Source organism: Trichosurus vulpecula, chromosome 5, assembly GCF_011100635.1.
Source record: "Trichosurus vulpecula isolate mTriVul1 chromosome 5, mTriVul1.pri, whole genome shotgun sequence".
In the NCBI taxonomy this organism is placed as follows: domain Eukaryota; kingdom Metazoa; phylum Chordata; class Mammalia; order Diprotodontia; family Phalangeridae; genus Trichosurus; species Trichosurus vulpecula.
The window spans coordinates 210,952,985-210,971,978 of NC_050577.1; the positions used below are offsets into that span (position 1 = coordinate 210,952,985).

Below are 18,994 nucleotides of genomic sequence, written 5' to 3' on the forward strand. Positions count from 1 at the left end.
TCTAGCAGAATGTCCATTTTGTCATCTGTACTCTCTCACTTCAATTTCTTTCCATCCATTGATTACTTCCTACTGCTTATAAACATGCCCATGTCTCACATAACCTAAAAAAGCAAAAACCTTCCTTTGTCCATGCCTACTATTATTCCATATTTCTCCGGATTTTTGTGGCTAAACTCCTTGAGAAGGCTGTCTCCTTTCAATCTTTCGCTCTTTTTTTCTCCTCACCATCTTTTTAACTCTACAGTCTGGTTCCTGACTTCATCATTCAACTAAAACTGGCCTTTCAAGTTACCAGTGACCTCTTAATGGCCAGATCTAATGGCCTTTTCTCAGTCTTCATGCTTCTTGATTTCTCTATAGTCCAGCAATGTAGATCACCTTCTTCTCCTTGAGATACTCTGTCCTCTCTAGGTTTTCAGGAATTCACTCTCATCTGCTTCTCCTCTAACCTATCTGACTGCTCTGCAGTCTCCTTCACTGGATCTCCATTCAGGTCATGTCCACTATGGGTGTCCCACAGGGCTCCGTCCTGAGCCCTCTTCTCCCTCTATTACGTACTTTTTCATTTGGTAATTTCAACAGCTCCTATGGATTCAGTGATCATTTTTTAATGCCGATTCTCAAATCTACTTTTCCAATTTCTCTGTTGACTTGAAGTTTTACATCTCCTACTTATTAGATACCTCAAACTGGATATCTTCCAGTGGATATCTCCAACTCTCCCAGCTGCAGCTCTGCTAGTCTCAACTTCCCTGAACAAGGCGCCCTTCCTAGGATAAACTGATCGGTTCTGATCTCATCATTCTGCTGCTAACTTAGCCTTGTATACCTTCCTACCTTCCTCAGACTCTTCTCCCCTCTGATGGGAGGACTGAAGTGTAGAATATTAAGCTCTTCCCTAAGCCTGCATTTAGAGAGGGCAGAAATTGAACTTCCAGTTTACTCAGCTTTCCATCTGCAGCTCTGCTTGGTTTCTGTTCCGTGGAATAAGATGTCCCCCAGGCTGACTACTCCCCACCCCTTTTTTCTAGCTTCCTTTTGTGTGTTGTCTTCTCCCATTATATTGTAAGCTTCTTGAGGGTAAGGACTGCCTTTTCTTGTTTGTATCTCCAGGGCTTAGGACTGTGCCCAGTACATAGTAGGTGCTTAATTAAATGTCTGTTGAATTGAATTAAGTTGAAATGTCCTTATAGGGCATCATAAATTCAACATATTCAAAACTGAATTCATATCTCCTCCTAAACCCTCCCCACTTCCAAATTTCCCTCTTAATGTTGAAGGTACTACCACCATTCCAGACCTATAGTCTTGCAACCTAAGTGTCATCCTTAACATCTCACTGTTCTTACCCCTCATGTCCAGGCTTTTGCCAAGGCCTATTGTTTTCAGAACTCTCTAACATCTCTCAAATATATCCCATTGTCTTTTCTTAAACTACTACCACCATGGTATAGGCCCTCATCTCTGTTGCAGTAACCTGTTGGTTGTTCTGCCTGCCATAAGTTTCTCCCCAGTTTAGTCCGCTCTTCACTTAGAACCCAAAATGATTTTTCTAAAGTGCAGATGTGACAATGTCACTTACCCCCACCCCACTTCAGTAAACTCCATGGTTCCCCTATTCCTTTTGGGGTCAAATATAAAATCCTGGTTTTTTATGAAGGGCACTCAGAGCCCTTCATAACCTGGCTCCTTCCTTCCCTTTCAGGCTTTTTACACCATACATGGTCCTATACTCTTTGATCCAGTAAGACTGGTGTCTTTGCTATTTCTCAAACTAGAGACTTCATCTCCTGACTCCAGGCATTTCACTGGCAGTCCGCCAAAACTGGAATGTTCCCCTTCCTCACCTCCACCTCCTGCCTTCTATGACTACTTTCAAGTCCCAGCTAAAATCTTAAGGTTCCAAAGGAAGACTTGCCTAATCTCTCTGAATTCTAGTGCCTTCCCTCTGTTGGTTATTTCCTACTTATCCTCTATATCATTGTCTGTATGTAGTTATTTTCATGTTGTCTCACCCATTAATTAAATTGTGAGCTCCTTAAGGACAGGTCTTTTGCCTTTCTTTGTGTCCACAGCCAGTAGCTGGCAGGTAGTAGATGCTTAATAAATATTTATTGACCAATTGACTACTTACTAATTTGCAATTGTTCTCTGAATTATTTTGACTATCAAGTATGTTTCTTGTCAATAATATGTTGGATTCATCTAATTGTGTTTTATAGTGGGTTCATCCCATTCATGTTCCCCCTTGATCATTGTTTATTTCCAGCCATCTTAGCCTCTTATGCCCCCTCTTTTCCTTTTGGCCCCCTCTTTATAAGAAGAAGTAAGTGATTAGAGAAGGATTCTGATGACTACTAGTAATCTGTAAATGAAGTGCTCTGTTCCTACTTTTCTGCCCTTCTGGTTTTCACTAAGCCTCTATTTTGATTTCTGCTTCTATATTTTGTTTTTAATCATCCTTTAGTGATAGACCCTTGAATATTTACCTTGTTTATAGCTTATTCACCCATCTTCCCTCTCCCCTTTCACTGTCCCTACCTCTTCCTTGTTTAGTTTAATGTATTTTTACACCAAACTGTGTTCAGTATTCCTTTATTCAGTTCAGTAAGAACGAGATCATAAGACTCCTCTTCCTCTCACCCCTTTCTCCGTGTTTGCGTATTCTTTTTCTTGCTCAGCCCATTTATGTGAAATATTACTTTCCTTTCCCTTATTCATTTAGTTCCCAGTGTATTCCTTTTCTCTCCCTTTTCTTTCCTTTCTTAAAACCAAACAAACAAAACAAATCCACACCTATGACTTCTAGGACCTGGAAGTAGTTGGCCCACTGGATAGAGCACTAGACCTGAAGTCAGGAAGACTTGAGCAAAAATCTGGCCTCACACCCTCATTTGCTGTGTAAGTAACTTAAACTCTTTCTGCCTCAGTTTGTCTTATTTAACCCTCTCTATCATGCTTGAAGACATTAGTATTCTGTTTTTCATTCTTTTGACTTTGTCTTGTTTCTTGATGTGTTGTGGAGACATTATCTTCCACTTGCACAGTTTTAGTTTTTAAGGAATTATTTTCTTCAGTAAGCTTTTGTACCTCTTTTCATAATTTTCTTCCTTTGCTCTCATTTCTTTACCTAATTTTTCTCTATCATTCTTATTGATTTTTGAAAGCATTTGAAACTTACTTTAGTTAATATTTTATTGATATTTTACATACTAACATGCAATATATATTATTTACATACAATATAAAATATTTTAATTAATAAATATTTTCTTGTTTTCTACTGAGTTTGTGTCTTGATCTTCCCTGTACCATTGTGGCTTTATCCAGTCAAGGTTTTTTTGTTGTTCTTTGCTCATTTTCCTACCCTAGTTCTTGATTTGCAATTTTATATTAATGTTGGGCTCTGAGGTGGGCACTGTCTCAACTTCAGGCTTTTTTGCACTGTTATTTTCAGAGCTAGTTCTTGCAAGTTTTTGCTGCTTCCAAGGTGATATGATCTGGACATGGGTATGATCACTGCTCTCCTGGTCTACATTCCCTGCTTCCTTTAGACTAGAAATGATACTGCTGCCCAGGGACCCTGCTCCCTTGGGATTGAAAACAATACTGTTCTTCAGGGACCCTGATCTCTTGGAACTAAAAGTGATACCATTCCTTGGGGTCCCTGATTCTTTCTCTGTGATCAAAAGCATTACTACTTCTCAGGGCTTCTGCTCCCTCTTGACCAAAAGTGCTCATCTCCACCATTGAACTGTGACCCAGAAGTGGGTATAGGCAGTGGATTTTCCAAACAGTATCCAGTCCTGTGTCCAGTGCTAGCACAGGGGTCCCCTGTAATCTCTTTCCTGACCAGTTGCCAGGTCCCTTTACCATCTCTAGCTTGAGAGCTCCTAAAGCTGCTTCTGCTTTTATCGCCACAACTTAGTTTTATCATTGGTGTTTAATCCACATGGGCTCTGGGCCAGCCTCCATGCCTGTTTCACAGATCTCCCCTTCTGACCTCCTATGTTGTCTTGGGCTAAAAGAATATCTCATGTTGACCTTTTGTTGCCTGCCATTCCAGAATTAGATTTTTTGTGTTATCTCAAAGTTGTTTGGGGGGGGGGGGGTTGGGAAGGCCCAGCTGAGTACTACACTGCCATTTTCAAAGGCATTAGTATTCTGGAGAAATCTTTATTTCTTCTTCTATTAGAATGTAAGTAGTTAATCATAATTTAACCGCTTCCAATTGCTGAAATTAGTTTTACCTTTTGGAATTTCTCTTGCCTCAGGCTTTTCATCAGAAATGCTTGACAGTCCTTTATTCAATAAAAAGTCCATTTCTGCCATTTTTCACACTGTCCTCTCCCCCCTTCCCCAACTCTTTCAGATTAAATTCAGTTTTGTAGGGCAAATTATTCTTATTTATAATCCTTTATCTTTCAGCTCTTGGAATATCATTCCTTTATCTTTTGGCTTCATAGTAGTTGATAAATTTTGTATGATCTTAACAACAGTGTTAGGATTTGAACCCTTTCTTTCTGGCTCCTTACAGTATTTTTCCTTCAACTCTGGATTTTGGCTGTGACATTTCTGGGCATTTTCATTTTGGTGTTTCTGTCAGGAAATAAATAGTAGATGCTTTTTTTTTCTTACTTTGTCCCGTGGTTCTAGTAAAGCTGGTGAGTTTTATGATTTATTGCAATATCTTGTCCAAGATCAGGAAATCAATGATTCTTAAATTTTGTCTCAACCTGTTTTCCAGGTCAATTTTTTAAAAAATAGTAAAAAAAAACAAACAAGAAAAAAAATGGTGTAATCACTTCTATTTTTTTCAGTCAGTGCTTTTAACTTTGTTTTAATATTTCTCCCCAGGGTCATCCTGGACTTGGTTGTTCTTTTATAAACCTATTGGAGGTAGCTTTTCTAGAATAACAACTGAACTCCCTCCTTTGTCGTATTTCTTTGTTACTGCAGTTATATATCTTTATCTACATTCTCCTTTCTTTTTGTGAATTTTTAAATTTTGTGTTAGTGCCTTTTTCTGAGCTTAGATATGGGTTTGAGTTAAAAATACTCATTTCTGAAGTATTGATCATGATCAGTCATAACTCCAGTGGCCAAATTACCCCATTTCTGGTTTTAGGTTCCTGTTGTTCTGGGTGCTGGTTGCTCCAAGGCACCCATGTATCTTGTCTCCAACAGATCATGCTATGTGATGGTAGTTTTCTACTATTCCCATCCACCACCCTACTCCCACCCTCCCCACCCCTTACTGCCCATGAAACTGATTATAAGGCTCATATCATAGTTACACATTCTACTTCCCCTCCACCTCCCATGTGAACATTCTTTAATAGCACCCCTTTGTTTACCAGCCCGTTTGCCCCTCCATTGCATTTATCCTTCCCTCCTTCTGGATGATTGCCTCAAATGCCTCTTTTGCTGAAATTCCACCATTTTATTGTTGATTTGGCTCAGTTTTGTAGGACAGATTATTTTGGGTTGTAGTTTGAGCTTTTTTTGTTTGTTTGTTTGCTTAATGTATCATGACCTTTCAAAATTTTTACTTGTTTTTTTTCTTATATGAATTTGATTATTGGTCTCTGCCTCTGCTTATTCTTGGACTTTTTATTGTTTTTAGCCTTTTTCTTTTATTCTCAGGAGCTTGTTTGTTTCTGGCTTCTCTCTTTACTCTGAGACTCCCTTCTACTGCTGCCATCGATCCTTGAAATTGGGCATCCTCAGCTTCATCGTTTTGGAGGAGGAGGAGTGTGGTGTCCTGGATAGGTCCCTATTTGGAGCAAACACCATGAGTATAGAGGATTGACCTTTGCTGTGTTTCTAATCTTTTTTCCCTTGGGCATAGAATACCCATTCCTTTTGTTGCCTCTAGGCTACCATCTTTGACACCCTTTACTTCTCACTTTTCTCTCTCTATTCTTCTTCCCCTCTGTCCTCTCCCTCCTTATGCTACCTTTACTTCCTGTATCTGGGTAGAATCAGTGTCTATTAGGTGGTAGGTGGGATTCAGAATGAGTTACTGTCATGGTAGAACCTCCCTCTGGAGGACCCTCAAACACAAGGCTTGAAGGTTGTTTGAGCTTGCTGTGCCTGGCAGGCTGGGGGTGTGGAGACACTGAGTAGGAGCTCTTAAGTATTTTAGCTCCCCAAATTAATTTTATGAGACTTTTACTTTTTATGATGTTTCTATTTAGCTTTAATTACTCTTCATCTCATGCATTTTCTTTCTTTTGAGGTTGTTGAGTTGTAGCAGTATACGGAAAACAACTATCCTTCCATCTTCCTGATTACATAATACCCTCTATTTTCAGTCCCTTACAGTATATCACAGTGCTGTTAGATTACTCTTCCTTATGGATAGCTGTCATTATGCCACTCAGATTCTGCTCTGAACCCCTCGATGATTCCCTGTTTCCTCTCATACAACCCCTTTACACAATGTTTTAATGCAATTATTTATTATTTTGTATCGTAGTGGTGGTTATTTGTAAATGTGCCCTATGCTCATTTTGCATATAATTTCCAGGAGGTCAAGGATTAGCTAAACTTTTTATCTTCATCCAAGCAGTCTAAAAATGGCAGGTGTTTTACATTTTATTTTAATTAAGTTGGCTGTAACAGCCCAAATGAACAGACAGATGAAATTATCAAAATGTAAAATGTTAAAATGGGCTCATTTTGCTAGGAAGTCTGGCAACACTTGCATATAGGGTGGCCAGAAAGATGTAATTTTAATTATTAATAAAATAAAGCCATCTTTGAAATTATTCTCATAGAATAATTGTTGTCAGAATTATAGATCTAGAACCGGAAGGAAATTCAGAAGTCACCCAGTCCAGGCTCCTTATATTACAGTTGTCTTTTAAATTTACAATAAAGCTAAATTGAATATGTGTTTTCTAGGGTAACTTGGAGGGAGGTTTTCATTTCATTTCAAATATTTTAGAACAAATTTTATTTCTTAAGTAGTCTTGGTCCCTGATTTCTATTTGCAGGAAGATGTTGCATTGAGTGGATATAAAAAATATTTGATATCTCAGTCCTCCCCGGCCCCATTAACTGCAGCTGAGGAAGAATTACGGCAAATTAAAATTAATGAGGTAAGATAGCCACTTTGAAGATTTTAATGTTTGGAAATTTTATCTTCTCATCAGTGGAAGTTGATATATTTGATATCCCTAACAAGAAAAAGGGAGTAGATTTTTGTCTAATATACTCACTATGCTTGGTTTCATAATTGGGAATTACTTGAGAAGAAAGCTGAAGAAAATTATGAAATCTTGACTTACCCAAGTATCATTCATGAATGTAATTTGTTTTTAACATTTTTCTTTGAAAGCCAAAAAATGGTCAGAATTATCTTGATTTTATGTGTGTGTGTGTGTGTGTGTGTGTGTGTGTGTGTGTGTATATACATATATATACACATATGTATAATATATGTATTTGTATATGTATTTTTGTTTCTTTTAGAATGTAAGCTCCTTATGAATAGGGATTATTTTAATTATTGTTATCTCTAGCACAGTATCTGGCACATAATAGGTACTTAATATTTCTTTTTAAGAATTTCATTGAATAGTAATGATTATCTAAATGTGAATGTAATACAATTTATATAGCCTCTGTAAATGATATTTTGGAAAACTGCTAAAAGATAAAAATTATTGATAATCGATTTTTTTTACCACTTGCATTAGCAATCCTGCGTAATAGGCTAATGGATATCTTCTGAGATTTTTACATAAAAGATCCATTAGTTGAACTGCCATTCTCATTATTTAACCTATTGATAGAAAAAGAACTAGAGAAATCAACCTAGAAAGGTAGTTGATTCATGCTACTCATCCCTAGTGTCAAAGATTTATTTATATGAAATTCTAGTTCTTTGTACAATGTTTCTCTTGTTATGCTGACTTATTCAAGTGTGATAGCATTTTGTTATTTTGATATCAGAACCCAACATGTACCAAATTATACACTTGCATATTCTGTAATGTATTCATATCATGTAGAATTGATATTTCTTAAATTAAATTTTTAATGTTTTGTTTTTTCATGCAAATGAGAATCTTGTTAGTGGTGTATAGTTTTGATTCATTTATCAAAATGTAAAGCATTAAATGGGCTCCTATAGCTTAGCAAAGAACTTCTTAAATTTTCTGAAATTTTTTCTTAAAATACCTGAACTACTCACTTCTTTTTATTAGAAACGAAAACACTAAGTTTGGAACTTCTGCACTGGTGATAACTGTTCAGCTATTGTGGGTATTTGTATACTGTGTTGTATTTCCTTGAGTGCATGGTGTTTGTACTACATTTTGTGTCTGCCAGAACAAAGTGAAGCTTTATATTTAATGTTGTATGTAATGTTATACTGTTGAAACTGTAATTTGTTAGTCCTTTTATTCTAAAGTAATGCATCAAAGTGCTTAAGTAGTTTGATTTTCAAGTTCTGGTTATGTTGAGATCTGGCTCAAAAAACCAAATCCTTTGCCCTCGCTTATTTTTAATAAAGATATCTTTTACTTTGCATGATGACAAAGTAGTAGGATTTACAACAAAAATATAAAGGTGAATTTAATTCAGTAGGCTCGTAGGATTAATTTTCAAGGTCCATATGTTGTAGAGAAAAAGATAGTGGTACTTAACTTTATGTAACTTAGGTTTCTTTAACATCTATACAATTTGAACACATGATGCTAGGAATTTCTTTTGTAATCTGGATCATTATATCGCCTTTCAGGTCCAAACTGATGTTGGTGTGGACACTAAGCATCAAACACTACAAGGAGTAGCATTCCCCATTTCTGGAGAAGCTCTTCAAGCTTTGGAAAAATTGAATAATAGACAGCTCAACTATGTACAATTGGTGAGAGAAATTGGACCAATAATTTCTAAATAAAATCAATTGATTATTTAAAAAAAAGAAACCAAAGTTCATTTTTAAGTTATTATCCTTCCAATAATAAATAACTGACAATTATATGGTGCTTCACATACATTAATTCTGTTAAACCTCATGACAACTCTGTGAGATAATACTACAAAAGCTATATTCCCACTTTACAGATGAGGCAGCTGAGATTTAGAGAAGTTAAATAAATTACCCCTAGTTTAGCACTACCTACTATAGCATACTTAGAAGTTTATGTTTAAATTTTATTTGTAAAATGTGTATAAATAAATTTTTGGACTGAAGCTCTGTTTATGTGTTTTAACAAGTATATGCTGTCTCTTATTGACAGGAAATAGATATAAAAAATGAAGTTATAATTTTGGCCAACACAACAAATACAGAGCTAAGAGACTTGCCAAAAAGGATTCCAAAGGATTCAGCACGTTATCATTTCTTTCTATATAAACATTCCCATGAAGGAGACTATTTGGAGTCTATAGGTATATTTGCTATATCTCTTCTCTTGGAATTTACCTTAGAATTTATCTGCTTAGTCATGTTTCAGTAAGGTATCCTTACCATTTTCTTGTTCTCTAAGCTTTTTTGTTTTGCTTTTGATATCATACTGTTAGTTTTCATATAATTATTTTATCTTACAGTTTTTATTTACTCAATGCCTGGGTACACGTGCAGTATAAGAGAACGGATGCTTTATTCTAGCTGCAAGAGTCCTCTACTAGAAATTGTAGAAAGAAAACTACAGATGGATGTAATTAGAAAGGTAGGCATGCTTATTTTTTTTCCAGAGATTTCACATTCTGCACTGCTTTCTATTTTCTTCTAATTCCAGCTTATTATAAATTGTAAAGTTCTTCATGATTTGCTTAATTTGAGAAATATCTTATAGTTCCTCATAGAGCCCAAGATCTCCACCGCCAGTACCACAGGTTACCTGGGGAAAACACATGATACACTAACACAGAAGCAAATCAATGGCCCACCTAGGGTGCCTAACACATTGTAGGCACTTTAAAAAAAATAGTTGACTGACTCTAGTAGTATTAATAAGGAACTCAAGACTCCCAAAATGACTTTTGGAATGTCAGAATTTAGCAGAAATTTTAAGTGAAGTGACCTTAACACTCCCAACTCTGTTAAGGTATAAAAAAAGGAAGTTTCTTAAATACCCTACTGCTTACAAACATTTTCAGATCTCCCTCTTTAATAAAAAAAAATCTTATCCTATCATCTTCTCATGCTATCTCTCTATCTCTTGCAACAATCTGCTAGTGGCTGCTGAATGGGTGTAAGACCCACCAACAACCAGCACACAGAAGGCTGCAAACACAGGTTCTTTTGATTTGCTTTACTGAGGAAAGCAACGTTAAGGGGTTAACAATCTCACTTTAATCCAGCATACAAGTATCATTGACTTAGTTCAGGGGAAAAAGCCAGTACCCTGAACTTCAGAGCAAATACAGACAAATTACAAACATCAACAGACAAACCTTGTCTGATTCAAATCTCAATGCATAGTTACCAGAGTTTAACAAAGTTCAAACATCCAGGTTTACAAGCTGGAGGGCTCTTAACTACAGCTGTGCAGAATCTCCACATCAGCACACTGCCAAGAGTGAGAGCCCTAAGCAAACAGCTCTGTTCTCTCTTTTTATGCACTCTTCAGCCATCATCAAACGTCATCTGAGCGACCAGAACTTAAGCTCCTACTATTAGCTCTGGTCTTAGCAACTTCCCTTAGGACCCTGAGGGCTTCATACCCACATAGGCTTAGCACCTAATAGATAGGGGTTTGGGCCTGGGGCTTAGCACCTAATAAGGCTCAATCAAAGACAGCCAACTTAATTGATATTCCACTATCCTATCTTCTTGCTGTAACTAAGCTCTTAGAAAAAACCATCTACAGATATTATTTCTACTTTTCTTTCCTCATTTATTGATCTCTTCCAATTTGTCCTTTGATCTTATCACTCAACTGAAACTGCTCTCTTCAAAGTTTTTTTCTTAATTCCTAAATCCATTGTAGTTTTCTCAATCCTCATCTCTCTTCAAATCTCTACCACATTTGGCACTGTTGATCACCCTTTCTTCCTGGATAATTGCTGGATACTCCACTCAGGCTTTTATGACATTGCTCTGTGGCATATCCTCCTACATGTCTGATTACTCCTCAGACTCCTTGTTGAATCATCATCATTATCCATAATTCCATTACCTGATGAGTATACCACAAAGTTCTACCCTTAGCCCTCTTATTATATAATCTCTTGGTGACCTCATCTACTCACAACAGTAAGGTTACTCCTATGCAGATGACTTCCAGATATATAGATCCAGCCCTATTCTTTTACCTGTACTTCAGGGCTATTACCAAGTGCTTATTGGACATATGCAACTGGATGTCCCACAAGCATTTCAAACTCCACATGTCTACATCAGAGCTCCTTATTTTTCTCCAAAAACACACCTATATTCTAAACTTTACTATTTCTCTTATGAATACCACCAGACTTCTAGTAACTGAGGTTCATAACTTCAATCATCTTCACAACTTTGGTCATCTTCAACTCTTCCTCACCCCACATACTCATTTACTTAAATCTTATTTTTGACTTCACAACATCTCATATCTTTCCCCTTCTCTCCACTCCAGAGTTAGCATCCTAGTTCAGGCCTTAATTGCCTCTCACCTGGACTCTTCCAATACCCTCCTAATTATTTTCCTGTTTTATGTCTTTTCCTTCTTCATTTAATCCTCTACAGCAGTGGTGTCAAACTCAAATAGCAATGGATCCCTGGGGCAGCTAGGTGGCACAGTGAGTAGAGCACCAGCCCTGGAGTAAGGAGAACCTGAGTTCAATTCTGGCCTCAGACACTTGACACGCTTACTAGCTGTGTGACCTTGGGCAAGTCACTTAACCCCAATTGCCTTGCCTTCCCCCCCCTCCAAAAAAAAAAAAGAAATGGATCCCTGTGGGTCATATATTGACTTAGAAAACCACAAATTAACATCTGTTATTTTGTTAGACATTGCCTAATTACATTAGTTTAGCACCACTGCTATATACAACTGCCAAAGTGCTATTCCTAAAGCACAGCTCTGACTGTTAGTACTTTGCAGGTTTGTATTACAGTATTTCCTTTTCTGTCTTCTACAGTCCAGCCTAACCGGCCTTCTTCCTGTTTTTTAGACAGAATAGTTCATCTCCCATCTCTGCATCTTTGCACATTTTGTCCTCTCATGCCTGGAATGAACTTCCTCTTAAAAACCCTTCCGAGTTCATTTTATCCTATGTTCTCTATTCTATGTAAAGCCAAATGCAGATGTTTGATACTGTTTGATCACTTCATCTTCCTGGAAACACTCTCCTTGCTGTTTTCATGCCCCTTCTTCCACTTCTTAAACTATCTCTACTCTTTGTCTCCTTTCTAGTTCTTCATCCATGTCATGCTCATTTAACTGTGTGTGCCTCACATGATTCTGTCTTGGGTTCTCTTTTCTCTTTATACTATCTTTCCTGGTGATCTCATCAACTCCCTCTGGTTTAGTTACTGTCTGTGCAGATGAGTCTCAGATCTATATATCCAATATATATCAGTTGTTCTCCTAAGTTTAATCCTACATTACCAGATTTCAAATGAGGTAATCACGTAGACATCCAAATCTCTACTTGTCTAAAACAGAACTCATCTTTCCCCTCACATCCTTTGTCTTTACAAGTTTCCCTTTTGAGGTATCACCCTATTCCCAGTCATGCAGGCTCTCAACTTCAGTGTTATCTTTGACTTTTTTTGTACTCATCAGTTATGATCCATTGTCAGGTAATTTTCTCCTTCACAGTATCTTCCATATATATCTCCCTCCACACACAGCAGCCATAATGGGGTGGACCCTTTCCACTTCATGCCTAGCTAGCCTTCTGGTTCTCCCTGCTTCAGTCTCTTCCACAGTCCAGTCCTTCTTCCACCCAGCTGCCAGAGTGATTTTTTGAAAGTATAGGTTTGACCTTGTGACCCTCGGTGAATCCCTGTTACCTCCAGGATCAAATGTAGGACCCTGTGTTTAGCATTTAAAGCTCTTCATGACCTGACCCTTCACTTTCTTCCATGTATTCTGTGATCCAGCTCCACTAGTCTACTTCTGTTCTTAGACCGTTACCACCTCTTGCCTCTGTACCTTAGCACTGGATGGTGTCATTTCTGGAATGCTTTCCCTCCTCACCTCTGCCTTCTTTCTTACCTGGCTTCCTTCAAGACTAAACTCAAATCCTGCCTTCTTCAGAAAGCCTTTCACAGTCCCTCCAACTGCTAGTGCCTCTCTCTTCTGAGATCACCTCTCACTTACTCTGTTTTATAGCTGGTATGTGCCTAATTGTTCACATGTTGTCTCCTCTGTTAGAATATAAGATAGCTGAGGGAGCTACTGTTTTTGCTTTTTCTCATATCTCCACTTTTATGTCTCCAACACTTAGCTCATTGCTGGGAAATGCTTATTGACTGCCTGACTTTAAAAATCCTAGTTTTCCAACCTATGAGCTAAATTTTTTATAGTATTAAAAGTATTAAAGTCAATTTCTTGATTGCCTGAGATATAGGAAGAACAAAATATAGAACCATTTTCCAAATGGAATGCTTATTCATACACATTCAGCTGTTACTAACTGGTTTTGGGGTTTTAATTTGGAATTACATAATTTTATTATCGTGTGTTTTTCTATTACAGAAATTCATTTCAGAAAGCTGACATGATAGGTATACTGACAGTCATGTGGGTTTCAAGTTTAAGTATCTTAGGTTTAAATGCAGTTTGATTCTAATTTTTCAATATGACTAACCCTCTTTTACTTTATAGATTGAAATAGATAATGGAGACGAATTAACTGCAGACTTCCTTTACGAAGAAGTTCATCCAAAGCAGCATGCACATAAGCAAACTTTTGCTAAACCAAAAGGTCCTGCAGGAAAAAGAGGAATTAGAAGACTAATTAGGGGTCCAGCTGAAGCTGAAGCCACTACTGATTGAAATCTTTTACATGCACTGGTAATACTAAGTATTACAAGATCAGCTTTCAAAAAGTCTAGGTTTTAGTACCAGAGAATGTTAATCATTACATATGAATGTGGAATGTTCAAAAAAAATTATTTAAAAAAGTATCAGCACCTCTTAACTTAATTTTCAACAGGACAAACTCTAAAACAGTTATTTCTGTTTTCAATTTAAAGCTAAAAAACATGATAGTATTTCAGATTTAGAACATCAACTTACAAATCAACACTTAATTAGCCTCACCCCAATTTAGTCTTTGAATTTCCTATATTGCTTAAAATTGCATACAATTAGGCTAAATTTAGGTATTTTTAATGACATAAAGAAAAGCCATTCTACTCTCACTCTCTCCCAAATATTCCCCCCAAGACAGGCTCTACTTTTTTTTCCCCTAATTTGACATCCATTTGATTCCTCTTTAAAAACCTTTTAAAAAGAGAGAGAGAGAGAGAGAGAGAGAGAGAGAGAGAGAGAGAATGAGAATACAGGAAATGTGTCTTTTCTTAATGAATTTGTCAAGTAAAAAGTTATTTTTCCTTCTGAAAACATTGGTTTGTGCCTGATAGATGGAAATACATTCATTTTAGGGAGCAATATTAGCTCTTACAGAACTATAGGATACATTTGTGATCTTTTGAAATCTGTAAGAGTTTATGATTTATACTTGACTTTATTTTGTTAATATTATTGTTGCACCAGATTGATTGACTTTGAAAATTTTAAATGATTTGATAAACTTCAGCAATGAATGATTTCTTCTTTACATTTTTGAAATGTTAAGTTTAAATCTTTCTGGCATATTAAAAAAAGTCTTTTTCTCAAAGCTGATCAAGTTATTCTGTGCTATAGGAGGGAACCAAATGGTTAAAATCCATATTGAGTTTAAAGTTAATGTCATTAAATCAAAGAAGACACAAATCATAAGAACAATTGAAATTTTGAAAAAGAACAGTTTTTAGCATTGGTGATTTTTCTGTCTAAAAACTATAAATTTTATATAGTATTTGTTTTTTTTTCAAATTATTGAACAAATAGTTTTCTGATTTATCACAGTACTTGCACATTCTAATGTAAATCAGCTTTTAAAGTTTGAACATATTTGTTTGGCTCTATATTGTTTTAGACTGACACATAATTATTAGCTAATGATTTTGCAGCTTCAATCTCTGCAGAAATTTTGGGCCTAATTTGGAAGGAGTTACTACATTTTGTTGCATTTGATCTGTAAAAAGAATTGCTGCAATCCATAATTTTCAGTTGGTTTCAGCTGTTTTCTAAATGAACTGAAGTGAGCCAGGATTTGTAATCTACAGATGTACACATTTCATAGCATACAATGCAAAGCACTCTGTTTCTAGAATTTTAAATTTTATTGCAGTTAGCAATAACACATTTGTTTGCACACATTTACTTTAGCAGTGAGACCCAATAGACACATTTTGAGACTATTATCGGCTGACCAGTTGAGTTCTTAAAAACCAAAAGGGCAGTCTGTGTGAGGTTCTGTTTTTTTACAAGTAATAATTCAGCTTGTAATACTTAAACATACGCTAAGTAATTTACATTCACACAACACTAGTTTATGCACAGCAAAGATGAATTTTAAATTTGTTGCGCAAATGAAAATCTGTGGCCATTAATGAGACCTACACTGAGTTGATCAATAAACTCCATTTACCCCACATGTAAGTAAATGGATATTCTTGAATATGGTATTAATTTGTCTTAAGATAATTTTTTTAGTTGTGATTGTTGAAAATTGAAAAATGCCTGTATTCTAGAATGTAACCATATGGACTTATAGTATGTTCAAAGTAGCCTTTTACAAAAAATACAGATTTTTAAAAATCTAATAAATTTATACAGCAGCAGAGAATTATATTAAGTACTTTTTATATCTCAATAAAAACATTTTCTCTCTTATGTTTTATATATTTTTATGACCATTTTCAGTTTTTTAAACATCCTCTATTTTTTTCCATTTGGCTCTTGTACATTAGATTTTTGGACTTGTTGCAAGTCTGTGTGCATTATTAGGTTTTGATTTTTACTTTTGTAATTAAGAAACTAAAGTGAAAAGAGAATAAGAGAATATGTGAGCAGCCATTTGGGGAAAAAAGTTTAACTGCTAAAGTTTTGCCTACTGTAGTTTTGGCAAATTAAATCTGTTTTGGTTTTTTGGTTGTTTTTTTTTTTTTTTGAAAGGGGGAAGGCAGGGCAATTGGGGTTAAGTGACTTGCCCAAAGTCACACAGCTAGTAAATCTGTCAAGTGTCTGAAGCCGGATTTGAACTTAGGTCCTCCTGACTCCAGGGCCCGTGCTCTACTCACTGTGCCACCTAGCTCCCTCTGGCAGATTAAATCTGAAACTGTTTTTTAATAACATATTCTGGTTTGATTAAGGTGAATTCTTTATTACCTAAGGACAGATAACATGGACCATTTCCTATTTCCCTGTCTTAATGTAGATCCTCTCATACTTGTTCTGGTGCCACAGTTTTCTTTTGTTCCTATGGCCATTTCATTTACCTGCTCATTTTTGCTTCTGCGAAGGTTAATGCAAATTTAGCTATTTCAGATATGATTTTTTAAAAACTTTTACATTGATACCATTATACAAAAATATCAGGACCCTTATTTGAACCAATTAAGTAGCAAAATTATTAAAGTATTTTAAAATTTTTGGAACCAGCCTGAATTTGCATCTTTTTATTTTCTGTTGTTCTAGAGATTTCCCATTAATCCAAATTTTTTTATCTTAAGTAAACAATAACAAAGCTACCTCCTTGGAAGAACAGGGTGATTAATGTAAAAGTACCTGCTATAGGAATAATAATTAAGTGGGAGTATCAGCAGCAGTTACAGAACGGCAATAGTTATCATGGTCCAAAGACATTTTCTCTTGCTGCTTTGGTTCCTCATCTGTTATGGAGAAGAATCATGTTGCTAGCTGAACATGTATCATATATGGGGCACATTTTATGTAATGCATCCATAAGCAAAACTGATAGACTTGCTTTCTCCCTCCCCAGTTCCACAAAATGATTTTTTTTACTACTTCTCTTTTTAGCTTTTTGTGAAAAGATGGTCTATTTGAGTGTGTCCAATAAAAGACAGTTCTTAACTAGTCTTTTAAAAACATCTTTTCTGGTTGACCTGTACCATAAGTTTTTATGCCTATAATATGATTGTAGCTTCAGTCCTAAATATGTAAAATCTGTAGTAACTGGCACTAGTTAAGACTATATATAAAGCTAAAGATACTATATAGTATATAAATAAAATATATATAAATAGAAAGATACTATGTAGTATCTTTTTTATGCTTTTTAAGGACCTTTTGATTGACTTCTTTTAATAAAATTTGAATCAGGTCATATGTGAACTGTCCTAAACAAGCAGTATTTGACAATTTTCCCAATGCATTATAAAGAAAAATTACAGTTCCTAAGTAAAGCTACTTATTCTTAAGTTTGTACATTTCATTTATAAGGTACCTGCTTTGACATAGTAGCACTTCAATACTTATTGAATGAAGTATTAAAAGATAAATGATAACAAGGAAGGTAACAGTTTCAGACTCTAATAAAACTTGAAATCAAATTATAACTTAATAACCTAATAATTCAGTTGTCAGGATCCATACAAGTCCTACTAATTAAACCTTCTTGAAGAGAGTATAAGACCAGTTTTATAGTGAAAATTGCCCTATAAGAAATGTTTGTTATGTTGGGAAACCATGGTTCATGTAACTAGGGCAATATAGTCAGTCAAAAAGTACCACTTGTCAAATGTGTAGAAGCACTCTAAGTACTATCTACCCAAAACTAGGAGCCCCTAATGTTATATGCAATGGGAATACACTAGAGGCCTTTTTCAGTTAGGTCAGAAGTCCATTATCAGCAGTATTATTTGACAGAGTGCTGGAAATACACAGCACAGTAACAGGATAAGAAAAAGAAATGGAAGAAATAAGTATGGGCAAAGAGGAAAAAATATCCTTTGCAAATGGCAGAATGACTTGCTTAGAAAACACTCAAAAATTAAGTAAAAATTGAGACAACAACTTAAGCAAAGCTGCAGCATATAAAATAAATCCATATAAAGCATCAGCATTTCTGTATATTACCAACAAAAATCATCAGGAAGAAAAACTGTCATTTAAAATAACTACAGAATGTATAAGATATTTGAGTTTGCCTACCAAGAAACCGGAAGTATATAAATGAAACTGCGAAACCCTTTACAGAAATGAAGGCACACCTAAATAATTGGAGAAATGTTAATTGCAGATGAGTACATTGTGCCAATGTAATAATGACAATACTATCTATATTAGTTTATTCAAGGTATACCACCAATAAAACTACCAAAGGATTACTTTATAGAACTAAAATAAAGAATTTTTGGAAATAATAAAAAAAGTGGCAAGGGGCCCTGGAAATATCAGATCTCAGACCACATTAAAGCTGTACTCATCAAAATAATTTGATGCTGGTTAAAAAACAGGTGGATCAGTCAATCAGTAGACATTTATTTAGTGTCTACTATGCACCAGGCACTGTGCTAAGCTTTGGGGATACAAAAGTAAAAGTTTCCAGGATCTCGCAGTCTGATGGGGAGACAACATACAAACAACTACAGACAGTTCTCACTTTATATAAGTGGGCCATACAGCAGCCCTCTATGTAAAGCGGGTTTTACATAATGCAAATTTGCCCCTGCCTACCCACATCATTTAGCCTATTTAACAGAGGCATACACAAAATAATAATTATGCAGGTCATAAAATGTACTGAAATGCAGGCATATTAAATACTGTACCATGATAATAAGCAGAATTATGAAATGAAAGGTAAAGTTAATGATAAAGTATGCATAGTAAAGTCCTGAGCAAGGTCTGTAGTCTGCAGCTTCTGCTCAAGTTTGCCCCTGAGCTGAGTTCCGTGGTTTGTGGCAAATACAGGCATCTCCAAATTCAGCTAGAGGTCACTCACAAAGTATCACTGGTATGTCAAGCAG

The 18,994-nt window shown here is 35.8% G+C and overlaps 1 protein-coding gene across 1 annotated transcript in view; it reads left to right on the plus strand.

Annotated features, from left to right (window-relative positions):
* The window catches only part of TWF1 (twinfilin actin binding protein 1), a 31,374-nt gene extending 15,478 nt beyond the window's left edge, over positions 1-15,896 (plus strand). The window contains exons 5-9 of the mRNA XM_036761136.1: positions 7,005-7,109; positions 8,756-8,881; positions 9,258-9,408; positions 9,568-9,689; positions 13,779-15,896. Coding sequence (XP_036617031.1) covers positions 7,005-7,109; positions 8,756-8,881; positions 9,258-9,408; positions 9,568-9,689; positions 13,779-13,949 — 675 coding nt within the window. The 3' untranslated portion in view covers positions 13,950-15,896. The remainder of the gene's footprint in view (positions 1-7,004; positions 7,110-8,755; positions 8,882-9,257; positions 9,409-9,567; positions 9,690-13,778) is intronic.
* The last annotated feature ends 3,098 nt before the right edge of the window (positions 15,897-18,994 follow it).